The sequence below is a fragment of the Plecotus auritus genome (assembly GCF_963455305.1).
Source record: "Plecotus auritus genome assembly, chromosome: 13".
Taxonomy (NCBI): Eukaryota; Metazoa; Chordata; class Mammalia; order Chiroptera; family Vespertilionidae; genus Plecotus; species Plecotus auritus.
The window spans coordinates 3,861,145-3,883,361 of record NC_137779.1 but is presented as its reverse complement, the minus strand read 5'-3'; the positions used below and the strand labels follow the sequence as shown (position 1 = coordinate 3,883,361).

Sequence of the window (22,217 nt, the reverse complement as noted above, 5' to 3'; positions counted from 1 at the left end):
TATATATTTTTTTTTTATTGATATTTTACAGAGAGGAAGGGAGAGGGATAGAGAGCTAGAAACATCGATGAGAGAGAAACATCGATCAGCTGCCTCCTGCACACCTCCCACTGGGGATGTGCCCGCAACCAAGGTACATGCCCTTGACCGGAATTGAACCCGGGACCCTTCAGTCCGCAAGTCGACGCTCTTTCCACTGAGCCAAACCGGTTTCGGCTAAATAAATCTTTATTGTTCAGATTATTACAGATGTTTCTCTTTTTTCCCCCCATAGCTCCCCTCCACCCGGTTCCCACCCCACCCTCTGCCCTTACCCCCCACCACTGTCCTCATCCATAGGTGTACAATTTTTGTCCAATCTCTTCCCGCACCCCTCGCAACTCCTACCCCCAAGAATTGTCAGTCCACTCCCTTTCTATGCCCCTGATTCTATTATATTCACCAATTTATTCTGTTCATCAGACTTTTTATTCACTTGATTTTTAGATTCACTTGTTGATAGATATGTATTTGTTGTTCATAATTTTTATCTTTACCTTTTTCTTCTTCTTCCTCTTCTTAAAGAATACCCTTCAGCATTTCATATAATTCTGGGTTGATGGTGATGAACTCCTTTAGCTTTTTCTTATCTGTGAAGCTCTTTATCTGACCTTCAATTCTGATGATAGCTTTGCTGGGTAGAGTAATCTTGGTTGTAGGTTCTTGCTGTACATCACTATGAATATTTCTTGCCACTCCCTTCTGGCCTGCATAGTTTCTGTTGAGAAATCAGCTGACAGTCTTATGGGTACTCCCTTGTAGGTAACTAACTGTTTTTCTCTTGCTGCTTTTAATATTCTCTCTTTGTCTTTTGCTCTTGGCATTTTAATTATGATGTGTCTTGGTGTGGTCCTCTTTGGGTTCATCTTGTTTGGGGTTCTCTGCGCTTCCTGGACTTGTAAGTCTATTTCTTTCACCAGGTAGGGGAAGTTTTCTGTCATTATTTCTTCAAATAGGTTTTCAGTATCTTGCTCTCTCTCTTCTTCTGGCACCCCCATAATTTGGATGTTGGTACGCTTGAAGTTGTCCCAAAGTCTCCTTACACTATTTTCATATTTTCATATTCTTTTTTCTTTTTGTTTTTCTGGATGAGTGTGTTTTGCTTCCTCATATTTCAAATCTTTGGTTTGATTCTTGGGGTCCTTTGGTCTACTGTTGAATTTCTGTATATTATTCTTTATTTCAGACAGTGTATGCTTAATTTCTGACTGGTCTTTTTCTATTTTTTTGGCATTCTCATTAAGATCCTTAAAGGTCTCACTAAGTTCCTCGGAGGTTTCTAGAAGATTCTTGAGTAACCTTATAACTGTGGTTTTGATCTCTATATCCAGTAGTTTGCTTTCCTCCATTTCTTTCATTCGTGACATATTTCTTTGTCTCCGCATTTTGGCTGCTTCCCTGTGTTGATAGAGTAGCTTTGTGTGGTAGGTGACCTATAGGGCCCAGTGGTTCAGCCTCCCCAGTCACCTGAGGTGGACACTCTTGGTGCACCCCTTTGTGGGTTGAGTGCAGTCTTGTTGTAGTTAAGCCTTGATTGCTGTTGGTACACTGGGAGGAATTGACCTCCAGGCCAATTGGCTGTGAGGACCTGCTGTGTTCATAATGGAAGAGCTGCTGTGCTGAAGACACCCTTATGGGGCAGGACTTGTTTCAGTGGGGCTTTGGTGCTCACTGAGTCTGCCTCTTGAGTGTGTCACTTATGGATGTGAGGAGTTGAAATCTGGTGTCATCTCACACTGACCACTATGTACACTGGCTTCTGGATCTCCAAGGAGGTGCAGGTCAGCTACTGTCTGAGGCCATCCAGCAGGAGCTACAGCAAGATCTGCAGATTTCTCCTCTTTGCTTGGGGTTTGGAAGTTTTGGAGCTGACCCAGCTTCAGTTTGTTAGGTTAAGCTGTGATAGGGCAGGCCATTCATATGCAAAAGCCGCTGTGCACAGTTTGGGTGGGTTTGTAAATTGGGTAGGGTGGGGTCTCAGGGAATCACTAGGGCATGGCAAACAGCCATGGCTGCCAGTCAGCCCTCTCTGCGTCTCCGCATTTCCAAGTCCCCGTGTCCCATGCCCCAGCGCAGTAAACAATGATGGCTGCGCGCACCTCTGCAGGAGAGCCACCCTCACTTTCCAACCTGATGGCAGACAGTCCCACTTCTCCCTGTAGGAGTCTGGGTCCCCAGAGTTTCGCCAGACACTAGAGTTCAGAGCAGTTGGGAGCTTGTGTCTCCCTTCGGATTGAAAAAAACAACGCACCCAGTCGCCAGCCACCAGCCCGATTCGCGCGCCTTCGTGCTTTTCCGTGCCTGTGCACGTCCAACCCGGTCTCAATGCTCTTTTCTCTTTCCTTCTAGTTGTAGAACTTCTACTCAGCCAGCTTTCCCGTGGTTCTGGGTGATGGATGTTTTGTCTTTTAGTTGTAGTTCTGGTGTGGTTGTGAGAGGCAGCACGTACAGGTGTATACCTTATGCCGCCATCTTGGTTTCTCTCAAAGTTTGTCTTTAAAAACCAAATGCTTATTCACCTCCTGCCATGTGCTTAGCATTGTGGGGGTGCCATGAAAGAATCAGAAGTATAAAATAAGAAGTTTATCACCAGGTGGGAGAAATGGGACCAGCACATTTGAAACAACAAATGAACTCTTTAAATCGGCAGCGTATCTCCCAGCTGTTGAAACGTATTGTAGAGCCTCAGTTATGAACACTGGAACATTAACAGAAAGACCACCCCGTCAAAAGGTGAGAAATATAGAAATAGGCCCAAACACTGAAGGGAAATTACTACAGAATAAAGTGGCATTTCAACTCATTGGAGAAAAATAGCTAAATTCCTCCTTCACCCTTCACTCCAAATTAAAATTCAGACAAAACCAAAATTAAACAAAAAATATTTAAGTTATGAAAGTACTAGAAAAACAAAGGAGTTTTGTTTGGTTGGGTTTGGTAATCTTGCAGTACATACACCTTTTCTAAGCAAAACACCGAGAACCATAAGGGAAACCTGATAAATTTGACCACTTTAAAATTTCAAATTTCTACATATCAAAACATCATAGAAAAAATCAAATACATGTCTACAAAAGCAGAGTCAAGTGACAAATGAAAAATATTTAATAACAACTGAATGACAAACATCTATTTTAATTTATAAAGATCTTATAATTTAATAAGACAAAATGTGCGCAGGCCAGTGAAAGACAGTTAACAGAAAAAGACACACAAATGGGTCATAAACAGTGAAAAGATGACTGGCCGCACAAAGAATGCAAACTGAATACGGATATAACAGATACAGCATTTTTATTGTGGTAAAATACATATAACAGGACTTATGCACATAAGCACTTGCAGTGCACACTCAGTGCCCTTAAGTATGCCCGTATTGTGCGACCACCACCACCATCCGTTTCCAGAACTCTTTTCATCTTGCAAAACTGAAACTCCACACCCATCAAACAATAGCTCTCCATTCCCAACCCCCAGTAACCAGTGTTGGAATTGCTGTCTCTGCGGACTTGAGTACTTGAGATACCTCACGTAAGCCGAGTCACACAGGGTTTGTCTTTTATGAGTAGCTTATTTCCCTTCGTATAGTGCCCTCAAGGTTCATCGTGTTGTCGTATAATGCAGAACTTGCTCCTTGTCAAAGCTGAATAATAGTCTATTTATGGAAATGCCACTTTCTGTTTATCCATTCATTCATCGATGGCACTTGGGCTGCTTGTACATCTATGAACATGGCTGAACATATATCTTTTTGAGATACTTTTTTCCAGATATTTTGAGTATGTACCTAGATGTGGAATTATTGGATCACATAGTAATTTCCATGTTTAATGTTCTGAGGACCTGCCATGGTGTTTTCCACAGCAGTGACACCATTTTACTTTAGAACTTAAGAGTGCACAGGGTTCTAACTTCTCCACTCTTTGCCAACACTTGCTATTTTCCTGTGTGTTTTTTAATGTGTATTTTTATTGTTGATAGTATTATAGATGTCTCTCCTTCCCCCCCCTTCACCCTCTATCCTCCCAGCCCCAACCCACCCACCCCCCAGGTCTTCACCCCCTATTGCCCGTGTCCATGGGCTGTGCATATGAGTATATAACTTCTTTGGTTTATCTCTTCTCGTCCCCCCAATGCCACATCAAGGTATGTCAGTCTGTTCCCTGCCTCCATGCTTTGGGTCTTATTTTATTGGTCAATTCATTTTGTTCATTAGATTCCACAAATAAGTGAAATCATGTGATACTTGTCTTTCTCTGACTGGCTTATTTCACTTAGCATGATGCTCTCCAGGTCCCTCCATGCTGTCCCAAAGGGTAAGGGGTCCCTCTCTGTACAGCTGCCTAGTACTCCCTGGGGTAAAGGCCCCACGGCGTTTTTATCAGTGTGTTGGTAGTAGCCATCCTAATGCGTATGAGGTCTCATTGTAGTTTTGGTTTGCATGTCTCTGATCGTTAGTGACCTGGAACGTATTTTCTGTACTTACTGGTCATTCATGATCTTCGTTCATATGACTTCGCTGGGGGAATGTCTGCTCAGGTCCTGTGCCCACGTTTAAATCAGGTTGTGGGTTGGTTTTGTTGTTGAGTTTTAGGGGTTCTCTATATATTCTGGATGCAATCCCTTGTAGCCACAGCATTTAACTTTTCGTATTTCCAAGGATCAGGAAATTTGGTGATAAAGAGTCCAGGAGTGTGGGGAACACCGTCCTCCTGCAGCGCTGGGAGGGGGGTGAAGTAGCGCAGCCTCTTTAGAAGGCACGGCAGTGGCATCTGTCAACAATTTAAATGTACAGACCCTTTGACCCAGTAATTTCACTTTCAGGAATTTGTTGTACAGGTTCACTTACTCACGAGGGAAATACATGTACAAGCATGTTCACTGCAGCAGCACAAACACGTAAAACATATCACGCAGCAATGCAAGCACAGTAATTCTCACATGTCAGTGGCTGTGCTTTCTGTATACACCTGTTAAAGCAAGTTCCCATAAAGCCCTGGCAGACCTGTCTTTAACGATTGGCCAGCACTCACTGAGCACTCCCGCTCAGCACTGCTCTGAGCTCAGTCCTTCCCCCACGAGATGAGGCAGGTTTTGGGGCGTCTGCCTGTTACGGATTGAGGACCTGGTCTCTCACATCTGACTCCAGAGCCACCCTCTTCGCCAGAACCCTCACCGCTCTCCATGAAAGCGTCTGCGTGCGGGTGGAACCCACAGAGCATAGTTGACAGGGGCCTGCGCACACCCACCTTTGCCTTCCGGGAAACCAAGGGCGCAGAGGCCCGCCATTCCATTCGTAAACTGCTCTTAGAATGGAAGTTCTGAGATGAGGGTGCGTTTCAGTGTTGGCTGAGTGGGGACTTGGTGAAGACCTGGAGAGTGGGGTGCGGGTAGGCTGAGAGGGTGGGCAGCTTGCTCAGGGGGAGCAGTGTGAGTGCCCCAGGCGGTGACGGGGTGCCTGCCCGAAGCGGAGAGGCGTGCTGGGAGGTGGGTTTAGGGGAGCAGATCAGAGGCTGAGCAGCGGACAAGGTCCGTGAGGAACCTCCGGTGCCTCCGCCTGCTCGTCGGCCCATTATTTAAGCGATCATCGCTGGAGGCTCCCCAAAGCAAAGGGGCGGGGATGGGGAAAGCGGGGCGCGCCCTCCACCTCCCCAGTGGTCCGGTTCCGGTTCCGGTGACTGTCTGAGCCTGCCTGTGTTCCGTTGCAGCCGTCACCTGCCCGCCGCACAGCCACTACGAGAGCTGCGTGAGCGTGTGCCAGCCGCGCTGCGCCGCCATCCGCCTCAAGAGCGACTGCGGCCACTACTGCGTGGAGGGCTGCCAGTGCGACGCGGGCTTCGTGCTCAACGGCAGGAGCTGCATCCCGCCGCCCAGCTGCGGCTGCTACGCCGACGGCAAATACTACGAGGTGGGCGCCCGCTCTGCGGGGATCCCGCCCGGGGCTCCGTGAGGACAGCCCCGGTTCGCCCGCTTCCATTCCGGTCCTGGGCGCGCACCTCGGTTGCAGGCTCCTCCCCCGCCCGCGGCGCTGGACCGGGGTGGGCAGGAGGCCACCCATCGCTGTGCTTCTCTCACATCCATGTCCCTCTCTCCCCTTCTCTCTCCCTCTCTCCCCCCACCCCTCTCTCTCTCTCTCCTCATCCACTCTCCCTAAAAATCAATGGGAAAACATAAAAAAAAGGAAGAGGGGATCCCAGTCGGCCAATCCCCCGCTTCGCTGTGAAGATTGGGGTGCGCATTTGCAGGAGGGAGGGCACAGGCAGAGGCTCTGGCTCAGAAGTGCTGGGCTGGGACATGCATGCGGCCTCGGCCCCCCTCCTCGGCCCTGACCTCGGTCCCCCTCCTCGGCCCTGACCTCGGCCCCCCTCCTCGGCCCTGACCTCGGTCCCCCTCCTCGGCCCTGACCTCGGTCCCCCTCCTCGGCCCTGACCTCGGCCGCCCCCCCTCTCTACTTGGCATCTCTCCTGCGACTCCCGGGCCCGACTCCCGCTCCTGCTGACGTGTTTGCACGCCCTGGCAGGCGCTTGGAGAGGTGGGAGCTGCCGGCCTGACACTGGTGCGGGCTGAGCCGAGGAATATTTGTCTGGGAAATAGGGCCTGAGGCTGGAGGAGCGGCTCTGCCTTTTCTGGTGATTGAGGCTCCGGGGCGCAAGCCGAAGCCTGTGCCTTCTGTGCCGGGGCTTCCCAGGGGCTCCGCCTGGACTGCGAGGGCCGCGCCCCACATCTAGCCTTTGCTCCCCTCCATGAGGGGCTGAACGCACAGCCAATGGCCAAGTCCTTTGTGCACATCACTTCGTAGAACAGGAGCCCGCCACACCGTTTACTTTTCCTTTATAAATTTCCCTTATTTAATTTAACTTGAAGTTACATTTCATGTGTTATTACAGTTGACATAGGGGACTGCATTAGTTTCAGGTGTACGGGCAGTGGTCAGACCGGGTATAGCTGACTGCAGGTTCACCGCAGGAACCCCGCCCACCTGAGCCCTGGTGCCTCCTCCCCGGAGAGCAGGCCGTCACAGCCCCGAATCGGCACCTGCCCGCAGGGCCCTGTGCGGGTGCTGGGGGCGATAAAGCATGGTCCCTCCCTAAGGAGCTTCCAGGGAAATCTGTTCCCGAGAGGAAAACAAATGCACTTTAAAGAACAAGAAAACTTTCACAAGAAAAACAAGTGAAAAGTAATACTCACCAATCTGAAATGTAAAATAATAGCAGCATTTACAGATTGGATTGAAATGTCTGAATTGGAAATAAACTAGATAAAAATAAATATCTCCTCTTTGAAAAGATGCAGTGACTTGTTCACGAACAACTAATTTACTTTACATTGGGAATTTCACCTTTAGTGGGAAATTTGCTTAAATGTTGTATTAGAAAGACGGAAAAGTAGGGTTAAATAGTAGAGCTAATCAAAGATGACTTCTTGGGAGAGGGGTTTTGCAGTTAGCTCTTAGAAACATTGATCATTGAAAGGAAAAGGCAGAATATGTGGTAGATGAGAATAACAAATTCCATTTCCTCACAATCTGGGAGAAGAAATAACCGCTCGAGCCTGAAAACGCAGTTACCTCTGCTGCCCCTGCAGGGGGGGTCCCTGCCCCTCCCCCGCTGGAGCCTCCTGCCTGCAGCCCTCCAGCAAGCCTGCCTGCACCCTCGGCAGGGACCCTGGGTGTCCGTGCTCGGAGGAATGTCCTCGCTAAACCGTGACTTGTGGTGGGACGTTGAACAGCCCATGTCAGTACTCTGGGCCTCAGTTGCCGCGTCTATGAAATGTGAGTAAGCCTGCTCAGTGATGACGCTGTGTAAGTAACCCATGCCAGGTGCCTTGCCTGTACAGGGCACCTCGTAGGTCAGTAATTGGCAGCTGCTGCTGTTGTTCCTCTCCTGAGCAGTGTGTTGTAAATAAAAAACCCGGGCGTGTTAATGAAATGATGCGTATAGAAGCCCTTGGAGCTCATAGGATAGCTCTTAGCAGCTATCTGTATAGTAAAGGCCTAAGTGGTCGTTCCGGCAGAACAACCGGTCACTATGATGCGCACTGACCACCAGGGTGCAGACGCTCAGTGCAGAAGCTGCCCCCTGGTGGTCAGTGCGCTCCCACGGGGAGAACCGCTCAGCCAGAAGCCGGGCTGACGGCTGGCCAGTGTGGCGGTGGTAGCGGGAGCCTCTCCTGCTTCTGCGGCAGCGCTAAGGAGCAGTGAGCCGGGTGGTAAGGAGTGAGGGCTCCCGGGCTGCGAGAGGGATGTCCGATTGCTGGCTTAGGCCTGCTCATGGGAAGCAGGCCTAAGCCAGCAGGCAGACATCCCCCAAGGGGTCCTGGACTGCGAGAGGGCACAGGCCGGGCTGAGGGGACAAATTTCGTGCACCAGGCCTCTAGTTAGTACTATAAACAGTACTCACTGCTTTTCATCAGGAAGTTAGTGAGTTTTCACAATAGCTTATATCTGCTAACTCATAAAACAAATGATCCACATTTACTTGTCTCAGTTCAAACAGACTTGGAGGCTTGTTGATTCCACAGATTTCTTTGGAAATAAAGAGAGAGAACACAGCCAGCTGTTAGCATGGAGGGCAGTTCTCTGGCTGCAGCTACTGAGTCTGATTGAGCTGAGGAGCACAGCCAGGCGGTCACTGTACTGGGGTGCCGTGTCTCCACCTCACTCCTGTGGATGAGTACTTACCCCTCATCAGATCCACATGCGCCGCACATGCACTGTTTGACTTTTTATCAGAAAGAGCCCAGGCCATCCACTCAATTATTCTGCCAACTGGAGGCAGCTGGCCCCTAGAATATTCTACGGGTCTGGAAGGAGGGAAGACATGGGTCCAGGAATGACCTCACTTTGAGGATTAAAGTTATCAGCAGTGGCATCTTGAAGTGGATTGAGGACAGGTGTCTTGGAAGATGTCCTGTATCTGTTTACCCTCCAATCTGAGTCCTCCCTGTAGCTGACAGCCAGGGTTTTGATAAGTCTGTCCTAGCAGAAAACAGCGGCAGACAGAAGGGAGACCTATGTGTATGACGAGCACATCTCTGCGCAGCACTGTGTTGGTAAAGTGAGTTGGTGCAGGTGTGCCCAGTCTCTGTGCCCAGTCTCTGGGCCGTAGCCTGCTAGTCAGGACCACACCCACCTGGACAACCATGACAATTTCCAAGGGTTCTCTGGGGTTCTCGGTCTAGCACAAGTGCGAGGTGCAGAGCGCAGACACTACCAAAGAAAGCTGTATCTCAGAATGCCGCCCACTTGGGAAGAGTGCACACACGCTGCCCCTGAGGCTGCCTTTGTTGCAGGTATGTTATAGCCACAACTGGATCCTTGCCATGAGAGAGCACGGGCATCTTCTCCCGTCACAGCAGCTGCGGTTTACCCAGTGCCTGCTCGGTCAGGAACTGTGCTTCACACATTTAATTTAATCTTAACAAGTGCCCTACAGATACTGAAAATTAGTTACAGTTGACATTCAGTATTGCATTGCTTGCAGATGTGTGGCATAGTGCTTAGACATTTACGTAACTTATAGTGTGATCCCTCGCTAAGTCTTGCACCCACCTGACACCATACATAGATATTAGAATATTACTAGAGGCCCAGCGCGCGACTGAAATTGCGCAAGGAGGTGCCCTGCCTCCTGCTGTGCAAGGGGCCGGGACCCACGCCAACTCACACAGCACCGGCTGCCGTGGGAGTCAGGCCGGATCGGCGCTGCGGGAGGCCGGCCACGGTGGGCCGGGACCCATGCCTGACTCACACAGCACCGGCTGCCGTGGGAGTCAGGCCGGATCGGCGCTGCGGGAGGCCGGCCACGGTGGGCCGGGACCCACACCTGACTCGCAGCGTCCCCCGGCCCCCCTGCCTGTGTCCACTCCAGGGCCCCCCAAGCCACTGAGCCAGCTCAGGCAGGCCCTCCTGCCTCTGTCTCCATCTCCGCTCTGGGCCTCACCTGCGCACGCAGCCTCCTCCTGTCTGGTTGTGACCCATTCAGAGTCCCGGCCTAATTTGCATATTACCTCTTTATACTATAGATTGCCTGTACTTTACAACCCTGTGACTATTTTTAACTGCCCATTGTACTTCTTAATTTCTTAATCTTTTTCACAGCCCCAAACACCCCGCCTGTCTGGCAACCAGTTTGTTCTCTGTATCTGTGAGTTTGTTTCTGCTTTCTTTGTTCATTGATTTTTTTTTTTTTTTTTTTTTTTTTTTAGTTTCTACATTTAAGTGAAATCATGGGGTAATTGTCTTTCTCTGTCTGGCATAGTTCACTTAACATAATACTTCTAGGCCCATCTCTGTTGTCACAAATGGTAAGATTTCGTTCCTTATTTGATCAACTAGTATTCCATTGCATCCTGTATAGGCACTTCTGTGTCCATTTTTCTGTCAGAGACACGTAGGTCGCTTCCATATCTTGGCTATTGTAAAGAATGCTGCAATGACCCTAGGGAAGCCTGCATCCTTTTGAATTAGCGTTTGGGATTTGTTGACAAATACACAGAGGTGGAATTCCTGGATTACATGGTAGTTTTATTTTTAATTTTCAAAGGAAACTCCGTACTGTTTTCCAGAGGCTGTACCAATTTACAGTCACACCAAAAGTGCACGTGGGTTCTCTTTTCTCCACACCCTCGCCAACACTTACTGTTTGTTGATTCATTGATGATAGCCATTCTGACGAGTATGAGGGGATATCTTATTGTGGTTTTAATTTGCATCTCTCCAATGCTTAGTGACATTGAGCTTCTTTCATATGTCCATTGGCCACCTGATTATCCTCTTTGGAGAAATGTCTGTTCACTCCCCTGCCCAGTTTTGAATCAAATTGTTTGTGTTTCTGCTGATAAGTTGAATGAGATCTCTATACAGACCCTTATTGAATATATGATTGCTGAATATCTTCTCCAACTAAATAGGTTGTCTTTTTGTTTCATTGATAGTCTCTTTGTTGTCCAGAAACTTCTAGTTTGATGTAGTTGCATTTTTTTGGTTTTTTCTTTTGTTTCCCTTGGCCGAGGGAGAATATACCAAAAAATTATTACTAAGAGCAATATAAAAGGTTTTACTGCCTATGCTTCTTCTAGAGTTTTATGGTATTGTTCTTACATTTAAGTCTTTAATCTATTTTGGTTTTATTCTTGCATATGGTGAAAGAAAGTGGACAGTTTCATTTTTCCATGTATCTGTCCAATTTCCCCAACACCCTTTATTAAACAGACTATTTTTACCCCATTGTATATTCTTGCCTACTTTGTCATAAATCAATTTACCATATAGCACATGGATTTATTTTCAGGTTCTCTAGTCTGTTTCATTGATTTATGTATCTGTTTAATGCCAGTATCATGCAGTTTTGATTATTATAGTTTGTAGTATGTATAATAATAAAAGTGTAATATGCTAATTAGACCAGACAGCCAAATGACCTTCCAGCGGTCCTTCTGGATCAAGCGCGGCAGTTAGGGGTGATCAGGCAGGCAGAGCAGTTAGGGGCAATCAGGCAGGCAGGCAGAGCAATTAGGGGTGATCAGGCAGGCAGGCAGAGGCGGTTAGGGGTGATCAGGTAGGCAGGCAAGCGTTTAGGGGTGATCAGGCAGGGAGGCAGAGGGGTTAGGGGCAAACAGGCAGGCAGGTGAATTGTTAGGGGGGATCAGGCAGGCAGTCGAGCAGTTAGGGATGATCAGGCAGGCAGAGGCAGTTAGGGGTGATCAGGCAGGCAGGCAGAGTGGTTAGGGGCGATCAGGCAGGCAGGCGAGTGGTTAGGGGCAATGAGGCAGGCAGTCAAAGTGGTTAGGGGCGATCAGGCAGGCAGGCGAGTGGTTGGGGATGATGAGGCAGGCAGGTAGAGTGGTTAGGGGTGATCAGGCAGGCAGGCAGGCAAGCAGTTAGGAGCCAGTGGTCCCGGATTGCAAGAGGGATGTCCAACTTCCAGTTTGGGATCGGGCCTAAACCAGCAGTCAGACATCCCCCAAGGGGTCCTGGATTGGGAGAGGGTGCAGGCCGGGCTGAGGGACACCTCCCCCCCCCCCCCCCCCATGCACAAATTTCGTGCACTGGGCCTCTAGTAGTTTTATATCAGGGACTTTGATACCTGCAACTATGTTCTCCTCTCTCAGGATTACTTGGGCTATTCAGGGTCTTTTGTGATTTAATATAAATTTTAGGATTTTTTTTTCTAGTTCTGTAGAAAATGCCATTGGTATTTTTGATATGGATTGCATTGAGTCTATAGATTGCTTTGGTAGTATAAACATTTTAATGATTTTATTTTTTCCTACCCATGACCATTTAATTTATTTGTATCTTCTTCAGTTGCTTTCTTCAATGTCATATAATTCTCCAAGTACAGATTTTTTTACCTCCTTGGTTAAATTTATAGCTAGGTGATTTTTTATGATGCAATTGTCAGTTGTTGGTGTATAAAATCACAACTGATTTATAAATATTAATGTTATATCCTGCTACTTTACTGAATTCATTTACCAGTTTTAATATTTTTTGGTGGAATCTCTAGAACTTTCTATATATAGTATTTATTATGTCATCTGCAAATAATGACAGTTTTACTTCTTCTTTTCCAATTTGAATGTTGGCTGTGGCTAAGACTGGCAATAATATGTTGAATGAATATGGTAAAAGTGGACATTCTTGTCTTATTCCTGATCTTAAGGAAAATGCTTTTAGCTTTTACCATTGAGAAAAATTTTAGCTATGGGTATCTTGTAGATAGCCTTGATTATGTTGAAGTATATTTCCTGTATTCCCACTTTTCTGAGAGTTATTATCATAAGTGGATGCTAGATTTTATAAAATGCTTTATCTGAATCTGTTGATATTGGTCATATGGTTTTTATCTTTCACTTTATTTTGTGGTGTAGCATGTTAATTATTTGCAGATATTGAACCAACCTTGCATCCCAGGAATAAATCCCACTTGATTTGGTATATGATGTTTAAAATATATTCTGAATTTGGATTGGTCATATTTTTTAAAATTTTTTTCTTTATTGATTAAGTTATTACATATGTGTCCTTACCGCCCCATTGCCCCCCCCCCAACCCTCCACTCATGCCCTCACCCCCCTTTTGTCTCTGTCCATTGGTTAGGCTTATATGCATGCATACAAGTCCTTTGGTTGATCTCTCCCCCTTACCCCCACCCTCCCCTACCTTCCCTCTGAGATTTGATGGTCTGATCGATGCTTCTCTGTCTCTAGATCTGTTTTTGTTCATCAGTTTATGTTGTTCATTATATTCCACAAATGAGTGAGATCATGTGATATTTATCTTTCTCTGACTGGCTTATTTCACTTAGCATAATGCTCTCCAGTTCCATCCATGTTGTTGCAAATGGTAAGAGTTGCTTCTTTTTTACTGCAGCGTAGTGTTCCATTGTGTAGATGTACCACAGTTTTTTAATCCACTCATCTGCTGATGGGCACTTAGGCTGTTTCCAAATCTTAGCTATGGTGAATTGTGCTGCTATGAACATAGGGGTGCATTTATTCTTTCTGATAGGTGTTTCTAGTTTCTTGTGATATATTCCTAGAAGTGGGATCACTGGGTCAAATGAGAGTTCCATTTTTAGTTTTTTTGAGGAAACTCCATACTGTTCTCCATAGTGGCTGCACCAGTCTGCATTCCCACCAGCAGTGCACGAGGGTTCCTTTTTCTCCGCATCCTCGCCAGCACTTGTCGTTTGTTGATTTGTTGATGATAGCCATTCTGACAGGTGTGAGGTGGTACTGCATTGTCGTTTTGATTTGCATCTCTCGGATGATTAGTGACTTTGAGCATGTTTTCATATTTCTTTTGGCCTTCCTTATGTCATCTTTCAAAAAGTATCTATTTAGGTCCATTGCCCATTTTTTTATTGGGTTGTTTATCTTCCTTTTGTTAAGTTGTATGAGTTCCCTGTAAATGTTGGAGATTAAACCCTTATCGGTGATAACATTGGCAAATATGTTCTCCCATGCAGTGGGCTTTCTTGTTGTTTTCTTTTGCTGTGCGAAAGCTTTTTATTTTGATGTAGTCCCATTTGTTTATTTTCTCTTTAGTCTCCATTGCCCTAGGAGCTGTATCGGTGAAGAAATTGCTTCGGCATATGTCTGAGATTTTGCTGCCTGTGGATTCCTTTAATATTTTTGTGGTTTCCCATCTTATGTTTAAGTCCTGTATCCATTTTGAGTTTATTTTTGTGTATGGTGTAAGTTGGTGGTCTAGTTTCATTTTTTTGCATGTACCAGTCCAATTTTCCCAACACCATTTATTGAAGAGACTGTCTTGACTCCATTGTATGTTCTTGCCTCCTTTGTCAAATATTAATTGAGCATAGTGGTTTGGATCGATTTCTGGGTTCTCTATTCTATTCCATTGATCTATATGTCTGTTCTTGTGCCAGTACCAGGCAGTTTTGAGAACAGTGGCTTTGTAATACATCTTGATATCTGGTATTGAGATCCCTCCTACTTTGTTCTTCTTTCTCAGGATTGCTGTGGCTATTCGGAGTCTTTTTTTATTCCAGATGAATTTTGGGAGAGTTCGTTCTAGGTCTGTGAAATATGTCATTGGTATTTTATTGGGGAGTGCATTGAATCTATAGATTGCTTTGGGTAGTATGGACATTTTAATGATGTTGATTCTACCAATCCATGAACACGGTATGTTTTTCCATCTGTTTATGTCTTCCTCTATCTCTTTTTTCAGTGTCCTGTAGTTTTTTATGAGTACAGGTCTTTTACATCCTTAGTTGAGTTTTGGATTGGTAATATTTTGTTGAGGATTTTTGCATACATGTTCATCAGGGATATTAGCCTATGATTTTTTTTGTAATGTTCTTGTCTAGTTTTGGCACCAAGGTAATGCTGGCCTCATAAATTGTGTTTGGGAGCCATTCCTCCTATTTAAGCACAGGTGTTAATTTTTCTTTTAATGTTTGGTAAAATTCACCTGTGAAGCCATCTGATCTAGAACTTTTGTTTGTTGGGAATTTATTAATCACTGATTTGATTTCATTAGTAGTTATCTGTCTGATCAGATTTTCTGTTTCTCCTTGATTCAGTCTTAGAAGATTTAATGTTTCTAGGAATTTATACATTTCTTCCAGGTCGTCCAGTTGGTTGGCATATAATTGATCATATTATCTATATACTAGGGTCCCAGTGCATGAATTCATGCACCTTGAAAGGAACTGTGGGCTGTGAGGCTGCAGTAAGCACAGGGATGGGTCTTGGCCCATCCTCTGCACCCCCACTCAGCCCCTTCTGCTGCGGCCCACCCCCCTTTCTGCCTGCAGCCCCGCTCCCACCACCGCTACTTCCACCCGCTGATGGCATGGAGTGATTGGGGTTGGTGCCAGCAGTGGGTGCTAGTGGGCTGGTGTTGTCATTGGGTGCAAGCGGTGGCTGCTGCCCCAATAGCCCCTCAGGAGCAGGGCGAGGTGGAGAAGCCCTCAGGGGTGATCAGGGCCGGCAGCTGCTGCTGGCACCCGCTGATGGCGCCGAGTGATCAGGATCGGCACCAGGCACCGACAGCAGGTGCATGCGGTGGCTCTGGCACTGGCTGTGGGTGCAAGCACCGGGCAGGACCACGGTGCGCAGGAGCAAAGAATTTTCAGTAACCACCAGAGGCTCCCCCCGATGACAGCAACCCGTGCCCTGCCTTGGTCTGGCGCCCCCGCTCACCTGCTCCACCATCCTGCCACAGTGAATACCTGCCATGTTCCGCATATGCCCCTTGGTGGTCAGTGCACATCATAGCGACCGGCTATTCGGTTGTTCGGTTGTTCTGGCTGTTACGCCATTCGGTCTATTTGCATATTAGCCTCTTATTATATAGGATCTATAAAAGAGTAATATGCAAATTGATGGAATGGCAGAACGACCAGAACGACCACTTGACCAGACGCTATGAGGCGCACTGACCACCTCTCGGTCCCTCCCCCCAGCCAGCAAATGGGGAACCAGGGTGGGTGGCAGCGGGGGGTGGGGCTGGCTGCTGGCAGCCAGGGAAGATGGCCCTGATCACAGGCCAGGCCTAGGGACCGTACCCATGCATGATTTCATGCGCCAGGCCTCTAGTCTTCTTATAATCCTTTGTATTTCTGTGGTGTCAGTTGTGACTTCTCCTCTTTCATACTGATTTTATACATATGATTCTCTCTCCTTATTATTTAATCAAAAGTATGTTTATTTTAAAAATATATATTTTATTGACTTTTTACAGATAGGAAGGGAGAGGGATAGAGAATTAGAAACATCGATGAGAGAGAAACATCGATCAGCCGCCTCCTGCACACCCCCCACTGAGGATATGCCCGCAACCAAGGTACAAGCTCTTGACCGAAATTGAACCTGGGACCCTTTAGTCCACAGGCCGACGCTCTATCCACTGAGCCAAACCAGTTAGGGCAGAATGTTTATTTTTTACATTGAATATTATTTTATATTTGTTTCAGATATAGAGCATAGTGGTTAGACAATCACATTCTTTACGAATGGTTGCTTTGACAGTGCCAGTACCCACCGAGCACCATACATAGTTATTACAGGATTGTTGACTACATTTTCTATGCTGTGCGTTGCATTGCCCATGACTATTCTGTCACTACCAATCTGTACTTTTCAATCCCTTCACCTTTTTCGCCCAGTCCCCCAAAGCCCTCCCCTCTGGCAACTATCAGTCCTTCTCTGTATCTATGAGTCTGTTTCTGTTTGTTTGTTCTTTTAATTGTTCTTTAGATTCCACATATAAGTGAAATCATGTGGTACTTGTCTTTCTCTGACAAACTCCTTTTACTTAGCATAATACCCTCTAGGTCCATCCATGCTGTGGCAAATGGTGAGATTTCATTCTTTTTTGTGTGCGAGTAATATTCCATTGTATATATGTACTACCACTTTTTGATGGACACTTGGGTTGCTTCCATATATTGGCTATTGTAAATAATGCTGCAATGAACATAGGGGTGCACATATTCTTTCAAATTAGTGATTTGGGTTTCTTCGATATACATCCAGAACTGGAATCGCTGGGTCACAAGGCAGTTTTGATTTTAATTTTTTAAGAACCCGCATAGAGTTTTTCGTAGTGGCTGCACCAGTCTGCATTCCCACCAACACTGCACGAGGGTTTCCTTCTCTCTACATCCTCGCCAGGACTTGTTGTCTGTTAATTTGTTGGTGATCGCCATTCTGACAGGTGTGAGGTGATAGCTCATTTTGGTTTTAATTTGCATTTTTATGATGATTAGTGATGAACATTTTTTCATATGTATATCCTCTTTAGAGAAGTGTCTATTCAGGCCCTCTGACTATTTTTTAATTGGATGGTTTGTTCTTGGTGTTGAGTTGCATGAGTGGTTTTGTTTTTTTTAAATATGTTTTTACCGATTTCAGAGAGAGGAAGGGAGAGGGTGAAAGAGATAGAAACATCAATAATGAGAGAGAATCATTGATCGGCTACCTCCTAGATGCCCCCTACTGGGGACTGGATCCACAACCCGGGCATGCTCCCTGACCGGGAATCAAACCGTGACCTCCTGGTTCACGCGCCAGTGCTCAACCACTGAGCCACACTGGCCATATATTTAAAGATGTATTTTTAAAAATACATTTTGAATATGTCCTTATTAGATATATCATTGGCAAATATCTTCTCCCATTTAGTAAGTTGTCTTTTCGTTTTGTTGTTGGTTTTCTTTGCTGTGCAAAAGCTTTTTAGTTTGATGTAGTCCCATTTGTTTATCTTTCGTTTTGTTTTCCTTACCCAAGAAGATATATCAGAAAAATATTGCTAAGAGAAATGTCAGAGGTTTTACTACCTATGTTGTCTTCCAGGAGTGTTATGGTTTTGAGTATTACATTTAAGTCTTTAATACATTTTAAGTTTATTCTTGTATATGGTGTAAAAGGTGGTCTAGTTTTACCTATTTTTTTGCATGTATCTGTTCAATTTTCCCAATGCTATTTATTGAATAGACTGTCTTTACCCTATTGTATGTCCTTGCCACCTTTCTTAAATATGATTTGACTGTGTAAGTGTGGGTTTATTTCTGGAATCTCTATTTTGTTCCATTGATCTATATGTCTGATTTTATGCCAGCACCATGCTTTTTTTATTATTTGACCTCATAGTATATTTTGATATCAGGTAGCATGATAACTCTACCTTTGTTCTTCTTTCCCAAGATTGCTGTGGCTGTTCAGGATCTTTTATGGCTTCATGTAAATTTTAAAATTATTCTAGTTCTATGAAAGATGCCATTGTATTAGAGAGAAATTGCATTGACTCAATAGATTTCTTTGGGTACTATGTATATTTTAATGATGTTATTTCTTCATATTCATGAGCATGGTCCCTCTCCCATTTATCTGGATCTTCTTCAGTTTCTTTCTTCAGTGTCTCATAATTTTCTGAGTACAGGTCTTTTTCCTCTTCGGTTAAATTTATTCATAGGTATTTTTAATGCAATTGTAAATGGGTTTGTTTACTTAACTTCCCTTTCTGACAGTTCATTATTGGTATATTAAAATGCAGCCAATTTCTGCTAATTTACTCAGTTCATTTCTCAGTTCTAGTAGTTTGGGGGGGATCCTTAGGGTTCTGTATATGCAGTATCATGTCATCTGCAATAATGACAGTTTTACTTCTTCCTTTCAGTTTGGAGGCCTTTTATCTTTTTCTTCATCTGATTGTTGTGACTGGAACTCCTGAAACTGTGTTGAACAGGAGTGGTTATCGTGGATATCCCGATCTTCTTCCTGGTCTTAAGTAAAACGCTACCTTTCCTGTTGAGTACGATGTTAGCTGTGGGTTTGGCATATGTGGCTTTTATTATTTTGGGTACATTCCCTTTATTTCCACTTTGCTGAGAATTTTTATAATAAATGGGTGCTGTATTTTATCTGATGTTTTTTCCTGCATCTATTGATATGACCATATTTTTATCTTTCATTTTGTTTATGAGGTATAACACGTTAATTGATTTTTTTATATTGTTCCAACCTTGTATCCCAGTAATAAATGATCTTTATAATGTACTAGTGGCCCAGTGCATGAAATTCATGCACATTAAAAGGGGATTAATTGGAGGAAATATTTTAATATTGCGATGTGCCCTTTCTCTATAATAGAAGTGTCAGAGATGAAAGAAAATTAGTAAAATGTATGTGAAAATCTTCCCCCTGTCAGAGTCTGGGGCATGCCACAGGACCCAGAGTCATGTCCCCACGGCACCTCAAAATCACGCGAGACCCAGACCCAGCCAGCCCCACCCCCATTGGGCAAGATCCAGACCTGGCCAGCCCCACCCTTGTCAAGCCCTGCAGGGCGGAGGGTGCAGCCTCAGGTCACCTGGCCTGGTGCCACGTGGGGGCGTGCAGCCTCAGGGCCCCTGTCAAGCCCCGCTGGGCCGGGGGCACAGCCTCAGGTCCCCTGCTGCACCCTCAGGTCCCCCGGCCCAGTGCCAGGGCAGGGGGTGCAGCCTGAGGTCCCTCGGCCCAGCGCCAGGGAGGGTAGCTCGGCCTGAGGTCCCCCATCAAGCCCCGCCAGGTGAGGGGGTGCAGCCTCAGGGCCCCTGTCAAGCCCCGCCAGGTGAGGGGCACAGCCTCAGGGCCCCCATAAAGGCCCACCAGGTGGGGGGGCACAGCCTCAGGTCCCCCATCAAGCCTCGCCTGGTGGGGGGGTGCAGCCTCAGGTCCCCCGGCCCAGGGTGGGGTCATGCCCTGAGGTCCCCCGGCTCAGCACCAGGGCAGGGGTTGCACCTTGAGGTCCCCCGTCAAGCCCCACCAGGCGGGGGGTGCGGCCTGAGGTCCCCTGTCAAGCCTTGCCGTCCGGGGGGTGTAGGCTCAGATCCCCTGCCCTGGCCCAGGGCCATGCAGCCTCAGGTCCCTGCTGATGGCTCCTTAAGGCTTGTTATGGGAACTCGGCCTCCACTGTGGGAGCAGCCATCTTGTGTTACGGAAACCCCGCCTCCGCTGCGGACACAGCCATCTTTGTGATGATGTGATGGTCAATTTGCATATTCCCTCTTTATTAGATAGGATTGCTGAACTTGGTGTGCTAATATTTTGTTGAGGATTTTTGCATGTATGTTCCTCTGGGATATTGGCCTGTAATTTCCCTTTTTTGTGGTGTCTTTATCTGGTTTTAGAATTAAAATACTCCTGGCCTCACACAATGACCTTGGATGTTTTTCCTCTTGAATTTTTTTGAGTAGTTTGAGAAAGATAGGTGTAAGTTCTTTTATGAGTCTTTGGTAAAATTTACCTGTGAAGCCATCTGGTCCAGGACTTTTTTGCTTGAAAGTGTTTTTTGTTTGTTTGTTTTTAATTTACTGCTTTGATTTCAATTAGTTGTATTTGTGCTGTTCAGATTTTCTTTTTTTTATTTAGTTTTGGAAGATTGTATGTTTTTAGGAATTTACCTATTTCTTCCAGATTGTTTAATTTGTTGGCTTGTTGTTTTTCATGATATTTTCTTACAATTCTTTGACTTTCTGTTATGTCAGTGTTACTTCTCCTCTTTCATTTCTATTTTATTTATTTGGGTCCTTTCTCCTTTTTTCTTGCTAAGTCTGGCTAAAGGTTTATCAACTTTGTTTATCTTTTCAAAGAATCAGTTCTTGGTTTCACTGATCTTTGTATTGTTTCTCTATACTATTTTGTTTATTTTCATTCTGGTCTTTTTACTTTTTTTTCTTCAACTCACTGTGGGCTTTGTTTGTTGTTCTTTGTCCATTTCCTTTGGTGTAAGTTTAGATTTTATATTTGAAATCTTATTGTTTCTTAAAGTAGGCCTGTAATGCTTGAATTTCCCTCTTAGGATTGCTTTTGCTCTGTCCCATAAGTTTTGAGTTGTTGTGTTTCCATTTTCATTTGTCTCAAGGTATCTTTTTATTTCTTCCTTGATCTCATTGTTAACCCATTCATGGTTTAGTAACATGTTATTTAGTCTCCATGTGTTTGTGTGTTTATCACTTTTCTCCTTTTAATTGATTTCTACTTTCATATAACTGTGGTTAGAGAAAATGCTTGACATGATTTTAATCTTCTTAAATTTATTTATGTAGCCTAATAGGTGGTCTTTTCTGGAAAATGTCTCAGGTGCACTTGGAAAAAATGTATATTCTACTGCTTAGGGATGAAATGTTCCAAACATTTCAATTAAGTCCGTCTGGTCTAATGTGTCATTTAAGGCCTCTGTTTCCTTGTCCATTTTCTGTCTGGATGATCTATCCATTGATGTCAATGGGGTGTTAAAGTCTCCTACTGTTGATCTCTCCCTTTAGGTCCATCGATATTTGCTTTATATATTTTGGTACATCTACACTGGGTGTATAAATGTTTACATGAATGATATCTGTTCGTTTTCTTGATCCTTTATAATTAGTAAATGTCTTCCTTTGTCTCGTTACACCCTGTAAAGTATATTTTATCTGATGTAAGTATTGCTAACCCAGCTTTTGTTTTATTTTCATTTGCATGAAATTCTTTTTATCTCATTACCTTAGGCTGTTTGTGTTTTTTGGTCTGAAGTAGGTAAATGTAGATAGCATATATTTGGGTCTTGTATTGTTAACAATTCAGCCACCTCTTGTCTTTGATTGAAGCTGTTAGTTAAGTTCATTGGAGTAGTTAGTTTAGTTCATATTTTATCTTTTTGGGAATTTTTAAGGGAATTCCTTTTATTTTTCTCTATATTCTATTTTTCCATCACCATTTATCTCCCCCCGCCATTCCTTCTACCACCTCCAACCACTCCCTTCCCCCGCAATCACCACACTGTTGTCCACATCTATGAGTTTTCTCTCTCTCCAGAGCTGTCAGCCTGCTCTTCATCTATGAGTTTGTCTCTATTTTGCTGGTTAGTTCAGTTTGTTTATTAAATTCCACATATGACTGAAATCATGTGGTACTTGTCTTTCTCTGACTGGCTTATTTCACGTAGCACAATGTTCTCCAGATCTATCCATGCTGTCGCAAAAGATAAAATGTTCTTCTTTTGATGGCCGAGCAATATTCCATTGCGTACATGCCCCACAGCTGTTTTACCCACTCATGTACCTGATGGGCACTTGGGCTGCTTCCAAACGTTGGCTACTGTAAATAACGCTGCAGTGAACATAGGGGGCATGCATTCTTACGTTCCTTTGAATCGTGTTTTGGGTTTCTTCAGATAAATT

General features: G+C 45.1%; 1 protein-coding gene across 1 annotated transcript in view; it reads left to right on the top strand.

Annotated features, from left to right (window-relative positions):
* The window catches only part of TECTA (tectorin alpha), a gene marked incomplete at its 5' end in the record, with an annotated part of 115,844 nt that overhangs the window by 53,143 nt on the left and 40,484 nt on the right, over positions 1-22,217 (top strand). Inside the window, one exon of the mRNA XM_080650190.1 lies at positions 5,748-5,947. Within this exon, the coding sequence (XP_080506316.1) occupies positions 5,748-5,947 (200 nt within the window). The remainder of the gene's footprint in view (positions 1-5,747; positions 5,948-22,217) is intronic.